Consider the following 18,392-nt stretch of genomic DNA (forward strand, 5'->3'; position numbering starts at 1 on the left):
AGTTTAAAGTTTATTTATTTATTAGTCACAAGTGGTCTTACATTAACACTGCAATGAAGTTATTGTGAAAATCCCCTAGTCACCACACTCCGGCGCCTGTTCGGGTACACTGAGGGAGAATTGAGCATGGCCAATCCACCTAACCTGCACATCTTTGGAATGTGGGAGGAAACTGGAGCACCCGGAGGAAACCCACGCAGACATTGGGAGAATGTGCAAACTCCACACAGACAGTGACCCAAGCCGGGAATCGAACCCGGGTCCCTGGCGCTGTGAGGCAGCAGTGCTAACCACTGTGCCTTAGTCTTCTGAGAAAGCAGAGGCATTGGTGGGCCTCCTTACCTATGGCGTGGCTGCAGGCCAGATAACATGTTGCCTGAGAGTGAAGTTTGTTTTGTTGCATCATCTTGATTAATCGTGAGGTTCTGCTGGATGGTTCTGGGGTGGTAATAGATTCTCGAACAGAGTTCGAGATAGCATTGCAATTTCAAATCAAAGATGCAGTCTTCGCAGCACATTTCTGAAGCATAGCTGTGTGTAAATCTGATGGACGATGCCATCAGGGTAAGCAGCCCTTCAGAAGTATAAATAAATGGAGGACCGTATGAAGCAAGGCCAATTCAATATACATCCACAACATACTATATGCTGAATGTAACAGTTTCAGACTGTAGTTGCTACTCCCATTTTGTTTCCTTTTCTTTGTAGGTTTATTTTTACCTTCATTTTTCTCTTTGCTTTTCCTTCTGACGACAGCTGTTCTTCATTCTGCCATTCACATCTGCCCCTAGGCGCATCTTTTGTTTCTTTTCTTGATCCATTACCATCCCCCTTGGCGCTGCATGCCTCTTTTGTCATTTAATCCCTCCTGTTTTCCACCCTACAGTGGCACAGTGGTTAGCACTGCTGCCTCACAGCACCAAGGACCTGGCTTTGATTCTTGGCTTGGGTCACTGTCTGTGCGGAGTCTGCATGTTCTCCCTGTGTCTGCATGGGTTTCCTCCGGGTGCTCTGGTTTCCTCCCAAAGTCTGAAAGACGTGCTAGTTAGGTGCATTGGCTATGCTAATGGGCAGCACAGTAGCGCAGTGGTTAGCACTGCTCCTTCACAGCTCCAGGAACCTGGGTTCGATTCCCGGCTTGGGTCACTGTCTGTGTGGAGTTTGCACATTCTCCTTGTGTCTGCATGGGTTTCCTCCAGGTGCTCCAGTTTCCTCTCACAGTCCAAAGGTGTGCAGGTTAGGTTGATTGGCCATGCTAAAATTGCCCCTTAGTGTCCTGGGATGCGTAGATTAGAGGGATTAGCGGGTAAAATATGTAGGGATATGGGGGTAGGACCTGGGTGGGATTGTGGTCAGTGCAGACTCGATGGGCCGAATGGCCTCTTTCTGTACTGTAGGGTTTCTATGTTTCTAAATCCTCCCTCAGTGTACCTGAACAGGTGCTGGAGTGTAGCGACTAGGGGATTTTCACAGTAACTTCATTGCAGTGTTAATGTAAGCCTACTTGTGACTAATAAATAAATTTAAAACTTATCACAGACCTTCTCTTTCCCATTCTTCCCCCAAATTCACCTGCCTAAAACTGATCTCTAACTTTTCCCAGTTCCGATCATAGGTCGCAGACCTGAAATGTTAACTCTGTTTCTCTATCCTCATACACTGCCAGATGTGCTTAGAATTTGCAGAATTTTCCTTCTTTATTTCAGATTTCCAGTATCCTCAGTATTTTGCTCTTGTATGATGTCCTGCCAGATCCTGCGTTTGGCGCCATCTGGAATATTGTGTCCAGTTCTTGTTCTTTCGAATAGGGGGTGATATGGAAGCCCATGGAGCCGTCTCAAAGGAGGACTACTTCAATGGTCCATAGCCAACAAGCTGAGTTGCCATTATCACCTACAAGAACTGGGACATTTTGTTTTAGAAAAGCAAGAACTCGGAGGAAGAGATGTGAGGCTGTGGCATTTACTTCAAGTTTAGTGGTTGAGGCAATTTAATCAATTGAAGGGCGGCATGGTGGCTCAGTGGTTAGCACTGCTGCCTCACAGTGCCAGGGACCTGAGTTTGATTCCCGGCTTGGGTGACTGTCAGAGTTTGCACGTTCTCCCTGTGTCTGCGTGGGTTTCCTCCGGGTGCTCTAGTTTCTTCCCATAATCCAAAGATGTGTGGGTTAGGTTGTTGGCTATGTTAAATTGCCCTTTTGTGTTAGGGGGATTAGCAGGGTAAATACGTGGGGTTACGGGGATAGGGCCTGGGTGGGATTGTTGTCGGTGCAGACTCGATGGACTGAATGGCCTCCTTCTGCACTGTAGCGATTCTATGAAGAGTAACTGGATCTAATCAAGGGATCTGGGAAAAAGGCAGGTACATGTAGTTCGGCCTATTTGCTCACCAGAAGAGTAAACACCAAGATGGACTGATTTGGTCAAATAGTCTTCTATTTTCTTGGTTAAGAGGGTTTGTGTCTCATCATTTCACTCTTCATTTTCTGGCCTGGTTTATTCTCCTTCTGTCCTCTTCTGTTGCTGATGATCACTTTGCTGCTCATATCTGCTGCTCCACCAGTACTGAATGAAGTTTACAAATCTGGAACCTTTAGTCCTTACTCTTCAATAAACCTCCTAGCCATGGAGAACTGATAAAAGCTGCTCTTTAATTGTTCTAATCAGGACAGCACGGTAGCACAGTGGTTAGCACTGCTGCCTCACAGCTCCCGGGACCTGGGTTCAATTCTGGCCACAGGTGATTGTTTGTGTGAAGTTTGCACATTCTCCCCGTGTCTGCATGGGTTTCCTCTGAGTGCTCTGGTTTCCTCCCACAGTCCATAGATGTGCGGGTTAGGTGGATTGGCCATGCTAAATTGCCCCTTAGTGTCAGGGGGATTAGCAGGGTAAATACTTGGGGTTACAGGGATAGGACCTGGGTGGAATTGTTGTCGGTGCAGACTCGATGGGCTGAATGGCCTCCTTCTGCACTGTAGGGATTTTATGATTCTAATCCACTAATCAAGGAGCAGCCGCAACTAATCCTCCAGGCCTAGGAGTTAATCCTGAATGTTAGTGTGGTCGGAAGAGAAGGTGGAAGGCTGTGAGACCCATCAAACCCCACAGAATAGACTCTAAATTGAGGAATTTCTGAAAAAGGCAACAAGCTCCTTATCAGGGGCCCGGTGTTAATGACTTAGCATTGCGCATCCAAGAAGGGAACCAATTGCCACATAAAAGGAGCTAGTGGGGCAGATTCAGTCTGTATATTGGAAACGCCAGCTTTAATGAACTGATAGAGTTTAGGGCTGAAGGATTCATCAGGTAGAGTCATAGAGGTTTACCGCATGGAAACAGGCCCTTCGGCCCAACTTGTCTATGCCACCCCTTTTTTTTAAATCCCTAAGCTAATCCCAATTGCCTGCATTTGGCTCATATCCCTCTATACCCATCTTACCCATGTAACTATCTAAATGCTTTTTAAAAGACAACATTGTACCCACCCACCTCTACTACTACCTCTGGCAGCTTGTTCCAGACACTCACCACCCTGTGTGTGAAAAAATTGCCCCTCTGGACACTTTTGTATCTCTCCCCTCTCACCTTAAACCTGTGCCCTCTAGTTTTAGACTCCCCTACCTTTGGGAAAAGATATTGACTATCTAGCTGATCTGTGCCCCTCATTATTTTATAGACCTCTATAAGATCACCCCTCAGCCTCCTACGCTCCAGAGAAAAAAGTCCCAGTCTATCCAGCCTCTCCTTATAACCCAAACCATCAAGTTCCGGGAGCATCCTAGTGAATCTTTTCTGCACTCTTTCTAGTTTAATAATATCCTTTCTATAATAGGGTGACCAGAACTGCACACAGTATTCCAAGTGTGGCCTTACCAATGTACTGGTACCAGAGAAGTTCCACGCCATTAGAAATTGGCAAACATTGAGCCCATTTTTTAAAAAAAAGACAAGCGCAATAATCTTAAAATAATGTAACTATACTCTACAGCTCATTGGAGACATAACGTTCATGAAATAATTAACTTAATCATCAGCAAGTCAAGAGGAACACCATCTTGATTGTTTTAAAATATATTGTTATGGGCGGTACGGTGGCACAATGGTTAGCACTGCTGCTTCACAGTGCCAGAGACTGGGGTTTGATCCCTGGCTTGGGTCACTGTGCGGAGTCTGCCCATTCTCCTTGTGTCTATGTGGGTTCCCTCTGGGTGCTCCGGCTTCCACCCACAGTCCGAAAGACGTGCTGGTTAGGTGCATTGGCTATGCTAAATTCTCCCTCAGTGTAGCTAAACAGGTGCCGGAGTGTGGCGACTGGGGGATTTTCACAGTAACTTCATTGCAGTGTTAACGTAAGCCTACTTGTGACGCTAATAAATAAATATATATTAGCTTATTTAAACTCAGGGTCTTTTGGCACAATTCCATAAGGCAGCTTAACAGAAGTCAATGGGAATATTGAGTACAACATGGGAATGGATTAGACGTTGGATTATAAATAGGCAAGAGCACTCAAGAGGTGAAAGAGCTTGCTAAACAAAGTACCCTGGAGGTGAATGCTCAAATCTTCATTAATTTCACTATGATGAATCATTAAGTCACACAAATAGGGCAAATCTACAAGATTACTTTCCAGGCAAATGGAAAAGGAGGATACAAATTTACATGAGTGCAAAGCAAATAAATGTTCAACTATTTACTAGGGAGTAAAATTAAGAACAGTTAGGTGCCAGATTTGATGAGTTCAAATACAGTAAGAAGTTTCACAACACCAGGTTAAAGTCCTACAGGTTTATTTGGCAGCACTAGCTTTCAGAGTCTCAGGTGCCTTCATCAAGTGAGTGCACTGTTAGTGAGTTCAAATACAACAGGGATCAGCTTGCTGGGCCGAATGACCTTGTCTTGTCCTTGAGTTTTTCTAACATTCTTAATTATACTAACATGTCTCATCATGCTAATCTATCACGCAGTACTATTGAGAAATGTGCCTAACTCAAACAAGAAACTTCCCGTTGTTAGGTGAAATGATACCATGATGTTTTGCCTCTTGCAGACTATTTGCTGAAACATGACTTCTCTCAAAAAATGTTAAGTCATTTATGAGATGTGGACATCATCAGCTGAACCAACATTTGTTCTCATTTGAAAAGGAACAGTGATATATATTTTCAAATCACAATGGTAATTGACTTGGAGGGGAGCTTCCAGATGGAAGGTAATGACAAAGAACTCACTATGGTTTCTTTGTCATTACCTTCCATCTGGAAGTTCCCCTCCGAGTGCATTTTGCAGATAGTACACTCTGTTGCTATTGCTTGTCAGTGGTGGAGAGAGTGATGCTTGTCTAAAGTAAACCAATCAAGTTGGCTGCTTTATCCTGGATGGTGAGCTTCTTGAGTGTTGTTGGAGTTGCACTCATCCAGTTTAAGTGGAGAATATTCCATTACACTGCTTAGTGCCATACAAGGTCAAAGCTGCCTTGATGTCAAGGGCAGTCACTCTCACCTTACCTCTGGAATTCAGCTCTTTTGTCCATGTTTGAACCAAGGCTGTAATGAGGTCAGGAGCTGAGTGATTCTGGCGGATCCCAAACTGAGTCAGTGAAGATAGTTGGTGTTCAAAAGCTGAGTAATAATACCAGGGATATGAATTACTTATACCCCCTCCCCTTAATTTTCTTTCTGACATCCCTCCAGAAAGCGATTGAAGTTAAAACTAGAGGACACAGCCTCAAAATAAAGGGGGGTCGGTTTAAGACAGAGTTGAGGAGGAACTTCTTCTCCCAGAGGGTGGTGAATCTCTGGAATTCTCTGCCCACTGAGGTGGTGGAGGCTACCTCGCTGAATATGTTTAAAGCGCGGATGGATGGATTCCTGATCGGTAAGGGAATTAAGGGTTATGGGGATCAGGCGGGTAAGTGGTACTGATCCACGTCAGATCAGCCATGATCTTATTGAATGGCGGGGCAGGCTCGAGGGGCTAGATGGCCTACTCCTGCTCCTATTTCTTATGTTCTTATGTGCCAGTACTCCACCCAAGCAATGTTCTTCATGAACAAGTCCAGACAAGGGATGCAAAATGCATAGTTGAAACATCATAGCTGATCCCCATCTGCTTCTCCTCTGACCTCAACACACATTTAGGAGCAGTGTCCACCAATTAGGTGTAAAAGCACTGACCAATCTGTTTTTCTCCTTCAGTTATTACTCAGCCCAAATGTAACATCCCTTCATAATAAAAACAGCTAAAAGCAGGACAAGCTGCTGCATCTGAGATTTTCCCAATTTACAAAGATTAACGTCAGAATAAAGAGTGATGTTTACAAGAGAAGGTTATATGCCCAGTACAAATCCATGCAATTTCAAATGCTTACAAATTCAAAGGATTGGCAGTATTAATGGATAAATCTGCAAAAGGCTTGCATCAATATTGTGTTTTCCACTTCATGCTCGTTCCAACCCAAACTGTATTTACAGGCAATGAACTCCTTTTGAATTGTTGTAATACAGGAAATGTGTCCGCCAAATTTTACACAGCAGGATCCCAGAACTATCAATGAGTTAAAGGACCAGATTTAAGGAAAATGTTGGTCAAGGGATAAATATTGGCCGGGACAATGTGGAAGAACTCACCTGATCTACTTCAAAGTTAGTTTTTTTAAAAATTCATTCGTGGGATATGGACGTCACGGACTAGGCCAGTATTTATTGCCCATCCCTAGTTGCTCTTGAGAAGGTGGTGGTGAGCTGCCTTCTTGAATCACTGCAGTCCACGTGTTGTGGGGTGACCCACAGTGCTGTTTAGGAGGAAATTCCAGGATTTTGACCCAGTGTCTACGAAGGAACGGTGATATATTTCCACGTCAGGATGGTGAGTGGCTTGGAGGGGAACTTACAGGTGGTGATGTTCCCATGTGTCTGCTGCCCTCGTCCTTCTAGATGAAAGTGGTCGCGAGTTTGGAAGTGAATGTAAACGTTAAGAACCCCACTGACGTTACCTGCAAGAGTGTCTCAAAACCTCAAAGTATAAAACGTGAAACACTGATTCTTATTGGTGTATATTTGTTTGGAATGTGAGGAACAGTGCACAACCCAATAAGGAATCAGTCCAGTTGTGGTGTAAACAATTAATAAAGAGTATTTATTAAAAAGAAAAACACACAAATCTAATATACATAATGACACAAGCACATGAATAATTAATCACACCATTTCAACCAAAATTACCTCTTGTTCCCAAGATATACCCACATTCCCTGAACACACTGAGACACCCCTTTTCCTAAACATCCACCATAGTGACTCGTGTCAAATCCAGCTCATAGTTACCACAGAATACAGCTTTGATAACGAAGTCTGGGAAAGTGTCTTTCCCTGATCCAGTGAAAGCACAAAGTTGCGTCTTTTAGAGACTATCTGAAATCTGCCATGGCTCTAAATGTTAGATGCAATTGTCCTCTTTGAAGATTAGATTGAGATGGACTGTTAGATGGAAAACTAGCCTGCTTCCCCTATAAGGGTGCTAGCAGTTATACTGTCCTATCACTTTCACATTCCGCCCTGTGGATTCAACTGTCTACATCTCTCAAATTCCTTGCCTTTAGAAGTTATCATTTGTATAACCCCACTGATCCCAGGTAAACAATGTTTCTGATATGGCAATTTGCACCTCAATTTTAGACACCTACTAATCTTAGAATCCCTACAGTGCAGGAGGTGGCCATTCGGCCCATCGAGTCTGCACTGACCACAATCCTACCCAAGCCCTATTCCCGTAACCCCACATATTTACCCTGCTAATACCCCTGACTCTAGGGTCAACTTAGTGTGGCCAATCAACCTAACCTGCACTCCAGTAAGAACTCCAGTTCTTATATGCTTACAACATGGTTCCAGAAGCAAAGCTGCCTGAAAGGGGACACTCTCTCTGGGGCAATCACTCACATTCAGTTCCCATTGGTCCTTTAAGTCAGGTGACTCACTTCTGCTGCACTCTCTTTGTTAAAGGGAGGTGATGACTCCAATAGAGTGAAAAATCCTATGGTGTGATTTGGAAAAGAGTTGGATTTATTCCTGGCGAATATTTATCCATCAGTCATCGCTGCGTGCAAACTGGCGGCACGGTGGTTAGCACTGCTGCCTCACAGTGCCAGGGGCCCGGGTTCAATTCCCAGCCTGGGTTACTGTCTGCGCGGAGGCTGCACATTCTCCCAGCGTCTGCGTGGTGCTCTGGTTTCCTCCCACACTCCAAATAGACGTGCTGGTTAGGTGCATTGGCTATGCTAAATTCTCCCTCAGTGTACCTGAGCAGGTGCCAGAGTATGGCAACTAGGGGATTTTCACAGTAACCTTCATTGCAGTGTTAATGTAAGCCTACTTGTGACACTAATTAAGAATTAAAGCAGATGATCATCTAGTCATCATCATATGGCTATGATAGAGAGGTTGCTGCGTGCAAACCGGCCACTGTTTCTTGCATTATAAACAACTACACTTCAGATTAAAAATGAATTGGCTGTAAAGTGCTTCGAGATGTTGAGCTTGCAAAAGACACTCTATAAATGCAAGTCTTTCTTACTTTCTACACAGTATAAATAGACGACTGTCAATGAAAGACTGAATCAGTGAAAGTCAAAAAGGAAACCAACTAGAAAAACTATTCAATGTATGAGCAGCCACTTCACTAGTAAGGATACATGTGTGGATCGCTATATCTTCCCACCCAAATATAAACCATCACCCTTCATCACCCAAAGATAGCTCCAGCTGGAGTACAGTTCCACAAATACCATCTACCCTTCATCCAGTATGTAGTCTTCACTACAGAAACAGGCTTGAAAGGAAAGCTTGAATGGCCTCCATCCGTATTCCATCTACTATCAGAATAACGCTTTGACCTCATATGCTTATCTAGCTTCTCCCAATACATTTATACTATTCTCAACTACACCCCGTGGCAAGTTCCACAATTCACCACTCTCCAGGTAAGATGTTTCTTCTGAATTTCCTTCTTGATTTCTTCGTGACCATCTTGTAGTGGTGCCCTCCAGTTTTGCCCTGCCCCTCAAGTGGAAACATCATCAAAACCTTTCAGAATTTTAAAAAGCTCGATGAGGTCACCCCTCATCCTTCTCTTTTCAGTAGACCTAAGCCTGTTCATTCTTTCCTGATAGGTATAGCTCAGTTGCTATATCATCGTTTCAAATGTTTTTCCTACCCTTACTGTACCTTCATGTCCTTTACACCATACTGGTCGATAGCGATGAGTCAGCAGATTAGGACACTTGTGGGGTGGGGGGAGAAAAGCGAACAACAGTATCGATCTGTGCTTTCCAATCAGGAGTTACTGCACTGGGAACTGAAATGAGCATTCTGTCCCCTTTCTCTACCTTCTCTCGCTCAAAGTGCTCCTGATTTCAGTCAATTATTGCATTCCAAATACTGTTCTAACCATCACAGGAATACCCAGGAAATCAACCTCAGAATATGCAATACTATCCTATTGGGGAGTTAAAAAAAACACACTATTTAGAAACAAGTGTCCATCATTTGTAAAAACAAAGTGGGAGAAATATTAAGGCAGCAGCATCACTAGCACCATCTGGAGGGCCCCCTCCAAGCCACTCACCATCCTGACTTGAAAATGTATCACTGTTCCTTCATGGTCACTGGGTGAAAATCATGGAACTCCCTTCCTAACAGCACATGAGTAACTACATCACAGACTGCAGTCTGTGGCAGTACTGTGCCTTTAAATGTATTTTTAAATCATGTTCTCTGTTTATAAGCAAGCTTTTGGCTTTAGATGTCCTTTTATTGCTGTTTAAATGCTTTAACTGAGGGCGTGTTTATTTTAAATCTGGGCCTAATGCACTTTCGGGGAGTTTAGAGCCTTTTGAATTGTTGTGGGAAGAATTATTGACAGGCCAGGTGGGACAAGTTTTTTTTCTCTCCCAAGAGTTTTCACTTTTGGATGCTGGCTGGTTAGGAACTGCGCGGAATCCAGACTGACAAGTGTGCACCTTGCCCCTCTGTGGAGTGAAAGTTCTGCTGTTGATGGTTTGCTAGCTGGTAACTAGAGGCAAGGATTGCCTCTGTCTCTTGCAGTGGTTTGCTGGCTAAAGGTTAGAGGTCAGCAGTAGCATTATCTCTACCTTGAGGTCTGCTGGAAGTTACAAGGCTGAGAAGTCAGAGTTTCAATTCTCCAACCAAAGGACTAAATTCCAGCGTCACGTGAGCGTTCTTATTCTCGGTGCTAAACCTGTGGCAGGTGTATGTTCATAAGGAGGTTTGTTGTATTGGAACAGTGCATTTCGTTGTTAAAGTTTAGACAATGTCATGGTTTTTTTTCTGTTTGTAATTGGTAAAAGCTATTGCTAATTTTCTACGTGTTAAATGTGTTCTTAAATAAATAAACTTTGTTTGATTAAAAACTCTCCCATCTGAATCATACCAAAAGTGAAACATCTCCTCCTAGCCAAATTCACAGTGCAAAACCTATGATCCGGACAGACTTCATAAAACACTTGAGTTTCTGACCTGGATTCAAGGCGGCAGCTCATCACCACCTACAGGGGCAACTACAGATGAGCAATAAATGCTGGCCTACTCAGTGACACCACATCCCATTAATTAAAAAACATTTGTGGAGGGGGAAGAGTGTTGACTTTTAGGTTGATAGCCGATTTTTAGTAGAGAAGCACCAAAAGGGTGCGGGGGCGGGGGACAGAATTTGCTCAAAACCCATCATCTAACTTTTTACCAATTCTGACTAAAGATGATAAAACTGAAATGTTAACTCTGGAAATATTCACGTCAGGATGTGGTGGGAGCAACAGCCTTTTCTGTTTTAAATTGCAGATTTCCAGTTCTGCAGCATTTTGCTTGTCCTAATAGTCAGTCATTCTACTGGATTTAACTCCTGCACTCCGACAATGCTGGATATTCTGTCCAGGCTCCTCAAACGTCAAAACTAGAACTCCAACCTGCTGTGCTATCCAAGTTTTCAAAATCTTTGCAGCACATTTAGTAAACAACGTCAAATGTCCATTTCAATTATTTATTTAGGTTTTTATCACAATAGTCTTTGAGATGACAGCATTGGTATTAGTGTATTACAAATATGCTTTTACAACTTCAATATAATCTTGAGCAGTGTGTAATAAAACATCCTCAAATTGTCATCTTCAAAGTTCTGCCATTTGAAACGATGGACATTAAAATGGTGGTTGGTACCTATAGAGCTTTAGAAAAACCCATTAATCACAAGTTAGGCAGCAAAACGCTAGTCCAGACACAGAAATAACTTATGGAAATATTGCAACACCTTCAGCCAACTGAGCAGGAGGTTAATTTGAAGTACAAAGAAACGGAGTTCACAAACGACACCGAGACGGAGGTTCAAATTGAGATTTCCTTGCAGAACCAGAATGATTGTATGGTCACCACTTCTCACCAGATTTAAGGGCTGGGGTTTAGAAACATTTACCATGTGGAAACACAAGTGACCCATCCTGTTTTGAGATATGCTAGAACAACTGGAAACTATTCCCACTGTCAAGCACCTTTCCTTGTTTCAAATATTTACCCAACTTCCCCTGAAATTTAAATGGCCCCCAACCATTCCCTGTGAAGTATTTCAACAACATTATTAAAAAAATACAAGTGTTGAAGGAACAACGAGAAGATATTATGCAAGTTTAGTTCCTGTGACAGGGGTCCATCTCTCTCTCCCCCTCTCCCCCCCCGCCCAACACATTGGAGAACCAATGGGAGCCCCATGTTACTTCTTCCCAGGAGACCCAATGCTACGCGAGTACAATAACTTAACGGTCAGTCCTTCCATGGGATCAAAGTCCCAAAGAGGGCAGAAATCGTGCCCCCATAACTTGCTGACAAGAGGCCAGCAGTACCAGTGACTGCTGCCGGTTATGCTGGGAGGGGTTTGCCAGGGATCACTGCAGACAGACAAGTGGCACAGGATTGGGGTTGCCAGCAAGGGCACAGGGGTAGCTTTCAGTGGCCTCTCCCAAACCACCCCAATGCCAGGTCTCTCAATCATGTCCATCAACAAGGTATGCCCCCTTCCCCCAAAAGTAGGCTGCTGGCAGCCTTCAGGAGGAGTGGGAGACTTGTACAAGTCAGGCTCAGGAATCAGTGGCTTATTAATGACGCTAGTTGACATCCCACTACAAGCAGGAGAGATTCCCACGTGAGGCCATACCTGCTTCCACCAAGATAAGAGACAGTTTTTCCAATGCCAGGAAATCAAGTACTCTTGCCAAATTTTCCTGGCTTCCCACCATCATGCTCACTCCAACTTGCTCCACTAAATTCTGTCCATCATGGCCTAGGAGTTTTTGAGCACCCTGTGATTAGAATTGATCTAATGAGGCCAACTGCTTAAGCAGGAAGCAAGCTACAATTACACAGGCCATTTTTAACTGGTATCTAGGCACTGGAGGAGCCTTTGTACATATTAAGATTTGGAACTAAAGCTAACAGATAGCATGGAATAGAAATGACCTCTCAAAGAGCTGGCGTATAACAGCTCTGGAATTACAATATGTTCCGTCATAAAAAAAGGACTTGCATTTACAGCCTTTCACAACCACAGGCCACCCCTGACAGATAATTAAACAGTTAAGTCTGTGCACTGCTGCAACAGAGAATTGCAGCAATTGGCAAAAAGAAGAAAAATCCCACAAATAAAAATGAGACGAGAAATATAATTTCTTCAGAATTTGAGGAGGGATAAATGCTTAACAGAACAAGCTATGATTCCCTTTCAATTGTGAGAAGAGTTTTTTAAAAAAAAACACCAACCTAAGGATTAAGGGTCGACAGGGACTCAAAAAGTCTCATGTACAAGACTCTTACAATGAAGCTTTGCATCAATAATGCATTAGTCGTCAAGATAGTGCGGTTATGTCTGTGGGGCATGACCGTACAGCATCAGATTCAGGAGCTGAAAATGTTACCATTGTGCCAAAACAATTTTTGTTTTAATGCATTCGCTGACGGTAGAACAATGCTCACATTCCTCACTGTGCCGGGAGGGTGGGGCTGGGGGTAGGAACAGAGCAGAGCCAGATATTCGCTTAGAAGTCGGATTAAACTTGGTGGTTCCTGTTGAGAAAAACAGGAACATGGAGCATATGAGTGCCCCATTTGTGCTGCAATCAAGTGACTCTCTTTCCCCCACCTCCCCCAAATGGGGCACTTCTCTGGAAAGTTAGGTCTACATTCTGATTTTTCTTAAGCTGATCAACTGCTGGAAATGTGAAATAAAACCACCGCCAGAAACAGATCAGAGTAAGGAAAAGGGAAGTTAACCATGCTAATCTGTCAAAATGTTTTTTTCGATTCCATTGCCTTTTGCGTCCAACTTGAATCTGCATTCGATTGCATTTCCATCTTTGTAGTGTGAGGTGGGGATTCTCAAAATCTGGGTCACAGCCCCTCCACCCCCCCATTTGAAGTCATGGAACCAGCAACTGGGGTCATGATCTCCACTGTAGCATTGGCAGCTGTGGAGCGGCAACTCCGGTTTGACAATCCTGGGATCGGATGCTCGGCTAAATGGTTGGCATGAAAAGTTGTTTTTCTTTCCTCTGCCTGTATCCTTGCTGTTTGAGCCTCTACCCTACTCCCCGCCTCTGCAATTTGTACTTCGGGGTTCCACTAAGTGCAGCAGAAAAAAATGTTTGGGAAGGGCTGCTCTAAGGCCTCTGTTTCCCTATCCTTCACATAGTTTGCCCTTTATGCCACCACTTCTTACTCCACACGTCGTCTAAGTGGTTCTGCATTACCCTACAGGTCCTTGTAATCACTGGTGTGAGCATGTTTTTAATGAGTGAAACTAAAAACTGAAGGTTGGAACTGTTGGTGGAAAAAGTAAAAAAACTCAATTTGTTACCCCTTGTGAGGCATGGAGGGGGGGGGGGGGGGTGTGTGATGGAGGGGTGCAGATGCAGGAGGTAGAGAAGTTTTAAGCTCATTAAAAGACCAAATTATTCCTTCACGTTTTTGAATATACATTTTATGAACAGATTTTCATACAGTTTGCTAGAATAAAGCTCAAAGCCATATAGGAACAGGGTTGGGTCATGCCCTCATCACGTTCCCCACCCCAGGCTTTTGCCAATGAGGTCTGCAACCCAACTTCAAAAATAAGATCCAGTGACTAACTTGGGGGAGGGCTGGTGGTGGTGGTATGACTTTCTCTTTCAGCCGAGACGATGACCAGGATATCTGGGTCATGCTCTGTAAACTTGCCCTGTGAAAACCTCCCACTGTGTTGAAGACCTAATGCAACAGAAAAGCAACAAGTGGCTGCAGAGTAAAGGCAGACCAGTTCTAACCTGAACACATTTCAGCAAGGCACATGATGGGAGGGTGCAATGTGATGATCCAAATGTACCCACAACAGCAAATCTGATTTCCCAGTAACTCGACCCGTTTGACTATTTTCTGAAAAGGAGTCTTTTCCCATCTTGAGAAAATCAAAAATAATCTCCTACCCATTGCTCCCAGGCAAGCGGCTCAGAATTCCAAGCTAGCAACTGTTCCACACATTCAAGAATTTGTAAAGTATCTTCTCTAATACCACAGAAAGATCAGCTTACAAATACACAATGAATTGTTATATAATGCCTAGCTTGGTATCCTCCATTCCCCAATGCGGGAAAAAGGCTGGTTGTCGATGCCGTCTTGTGATTAAGTGCTTGAAAATAGTTGGCCACAAGGTTAATGGCAGCTCAGCTGCTGGCAGTTTTGCTCAAGGAAAAACACCCAAGTTTGGGAGGCAGTTGTTTCAAAAATCTAATTTTGCATTTTTCTTTGCTATTTATAATTACTTAAACCTCGAGAAGTTGAGCCCGTCTGCATTGTATATCTCCCAAGCTGCCAGAGAAACAAACTTGGATTCAAGTCTGGAGACACAGAACATTCCAACACATTAAAAAAAAATCTGCAGAGCAGAAAGCTTGAAAAAAGATGAAAGACATGGGTTCAATTGTGAAATAAATATATGTGACACAATGCAGTGGTGTTTGGATTTGATAGTGTTCCTCTTTTTTTTTGTTCAACATACTACAATCTGTGAATGCAGGATATGGAATCAGATACAGTCCAGAGTTATAAAAGCTCTGGGAGTGATCGCCAGAACTAATGGAGCAGTTATAAACAAAAACACTCAGGTTTATACAATGGATTATTGCAACGGAGTTAACTGTGTAAGAACTGCGGTGGTATCTGCAAAATCGCAAAGATTTCTTCCAAAATATGAATTTGCTGCCGTGTTGCATTTTACTTGGCATAACCTGAAGATGGGGAGCATAAAGGAATAGTTGTAATCCCAAAAGCTGCTGGAGTGAAGAAAAATGGCCAGAACAAAATTCAAGCCACCAAAGATTTGCTGCCAAATTATTTACACATTAAAACCAGCCACATCCAGAATAAACTCTTCATGACAGAACAATCAATCCCAATCTTGAACCATGGGATTTGTTTAACAAAAATTTATGAACAAGTCAGGTCAGTTGCCTATCACACAAGTTACATACAGATACCGCAATCTGCAGTAGATTGGTTGGGCCAATACAAATGCTCAGGTGGCGCAACGTGAAAATAACTTCTCAAACTGGATGGAACTTTTGACAGCGCTCAATTCCGCAACTAAACTAGATCACGCTGATCAACTGGATTCACGGAGCTTTAAATTAAAGTTAACATTTTTCACTTCTAGATTACAAGAATGTAAGGATTGAGAGAGATACTCATGGTTAAACCAAGGATTTAGAATGTTTTGAATACAATTTCAAGAATTCAATTTTTCAAACTGGGATAATGTTGCACCTGCAACTCCAGTTTCAAAATAAAAAGATGTAATTGTACCAAATATTTTGTGGGTATGGAAGATTTTATATATATATATGTGAAAGAGTTTTGAAATCTAGTCATTGTTGCAATGCAATTTGTACAAAGTCCCAATCCCAACATCACCTCTGTTACTGTTCTTGCAACACACCATTGCACCTGTGCATAAAATGTCATTACTATCCACTGGTGTTATTACATTTTGGAAGATCTTTCTTCAGGGAGGGACACTTCACACAGGCTTTTAAACTGCATGGTCAAAAAAAAAACTTATTCAGTTAATTTAGTGAGAAAAATAAATCTTCTCCCCCATCCATTAATTTGTAAATTAGCCCACGTTTAATCGTTCATAAACTGGAGATGAACCATATTAACACAACTGGAGTAATAAAATTAACCAAACACATGCTACAGGACATTCAGTCAAGAGGTGCTTAAACTCTCATTTAATCAAATATTCTAAAAGCATTTCCCTTAAAACAAACAGACTGAAGTCATTTAAGGTTGCAAATTTTAAAAATCTCACATAATTCACTTGTCTCCTTTTGAAATGCCCAAAGTTTGATTTTATGACTGAAACTATTTAACTAAAAAAATGATGTGCGGTTTGATCACAAGCCTACTGTCCTGTTGTGGAAACCAAGGGACCCACGGCCCAATTATGAGAAGGCTTGAAACATTTCACTTATCTCTTAGCACAGTAAGCTGGTGTGCTTAACGTTTCCATTTTACCACTTATCAGGTTTCACATTCATTAAGGGTCGCTCATTGCAACCAAAGGAGGTTGCAGGTCCCCGTCGACCAGAGAATGCCCCGAGAACATTCGCAGGAAGCTGTCTCAGCAGAGATGAAGAACAGCTTTGTTGATCTCTGGGTTTGTCCAGTCATTCCTGAGATCATCCATGTGGTTATCAAAATCCACTAAGGAGTCGTAGGATTTACCATCCAGGAGACAGGTTGTGATTCGCTGCACCTCTGGCCAGTCTTCACAGAAATCACTGCAAAAGGAAAAGTACTTATCAAATACATACATACATGACCAGCTGTATGTCCCAGGGCTCATTCCAAGAGAAGTCAACACTGGGAGCTGGGAAATATCTTGGATACAATCCTCTCATTGTTCATTCTGAAGAAAGATGTTACTTTATTCTTTCAGGTGTTGACAATTCTGTCTCAGCTAATCTGTGGAATTCCCTGCCCAGTGAAGCAGTTGAGTTTACCTCATTGAATGTTTTTAAGGCAAGGACAGAAATTTTCAAACAGTAAAGGAATTAAGGGTGAGCAGGCAGGTAAGCGGAGCTGAGTCCACGAAAAGATCAGCCATGATCTTAGTGAATGGCAGAACAGGCTCGAGGGGCCAGATGGCCTACTCCTGCTCCTAGTTCTTACACTCAATTTTATATTTCAAGAAATATATGCCAAACTAACAATGAGTTAATCCCATTCTCTGCCCTAGAAGTTCTTTATTCTAAGTTAGGAACAGCCACGACACAAATGTGCTGAACAGAGCTTTTTACTTCAAACATGACATCTAATTTGCTTATGAAAATTTAAACTGCAGAAGTCATACACTAGATACATTTCTGCAACGATTTTTGAGCTGAAGAGAAAAATTCCCTTACATACTTTGCAGTCGCTTTCATAGAACAACAATATGGTACGTGGCATATTAAGCTTCGGATTTGGCTAGAAATTCCTGCAAAGTTATGTTCCACAAAATGCGCCCGTCATTGCTACGCAGCAGAGAGAAATTTTTTTTAAAAAATTTAAAATAGCTTCTGCAAAAACAAAGCCCAGAAAGTGTGTAAATTCAGAGAGGTTCAAGGTAATACACTATCTAATTGAAGTACATCGGACGATAAAAGGTATCGACAAAGTAGATGCAAAGCAGATGCTCCCTCTTGTGGGACAATCTAGAACAAGAGGTCACAGTTTTAGGATGAGTAGCAGATTTGACAAGGGCGGCATGGTGGCACAGTGGTTAGCACTGCTGCCTCAGTGCCATGGACCCGGGTTCAATTCCCGACTTGGATGACTGTCTGTGTGGAGTTTGCACATTCTCCTTGCGAGTTTCTTCTGGGTGCTCCGGTTTCCTTCCACAGTCCGAAAGACGTGCAGGTTAGGTGCATTGGCCGTGCTAAATTCTCCCTCAGTGTACCCGGACAGATGCTAGAGTGTGGCGACTGGGGGGTTTTCACAGTAACTTCATTGCAGTGTTAATGTAAGCCTACTCGTGACACTAAAATCAACTTTAAAAACAGATAAGGAGAAACTACTTCTTCCAAAGGGTTGTGAATCTGTGGACTTAACTACCCCAAAGTGTGGTAGATGCTGGCACATGGGTAAATTTGAGGAGATACAGATTTGTAATTAGTAATGGGCTGAATGGTTATGGAGAACAGACAGGAAAGTGGAGTTGAGGCCGAGATGAAATCAGCCGTGATCAGCGGAGCAGGCTAGAGGGCCTCAATTGCTAACTCCAGCTCCTAGTTCTTATGTTCTCTTGTCCGGAACTTTT

At 42.9% G+C, this 18,392-nt stretch overlaps 1 protein-coding gene across 1 annotated transcript in view; it reads right to left on the reverse strand.

Annotated features, from left to right (window-relative positions):
- Nucleotides 1–7,107: 7,107 nt before the first annotated feature.
- Nucleotides 7,108–18,392, reverse strand: part of emc8 (ER membrane protein complex subunit 8) — a 30,681-nt gene continuing 19,396 nt past the window's right edge. The window contains exon 5 of the mRNA XM_078210594.1: nucleotides 7,108–16,872. Coding sequence (XP_078066720.1) covers nucleotides 16,713–16,872 — 160 coding nt within the window. The 3' untranslated portion in view covers nucleotides 7,108–16,712. The remainder of the gene's footprint in view (nucleotides 16,873–18,392) is intronic.

This window comes from Mustelus asterias, chromosome 4 (genome assembly GCF_964213995.1).
Source record: "Mustelus asterias chromosome 4, sMusAst1.hap1.1, whole genome shotgun sequence".
NCBI classification, from domain to species: Eukaryota; Metazoa; Chordata; class Chondrichthyes; order Carcharhiniformes; family Triakidae; genus Mustelus; species Mustelus asterias.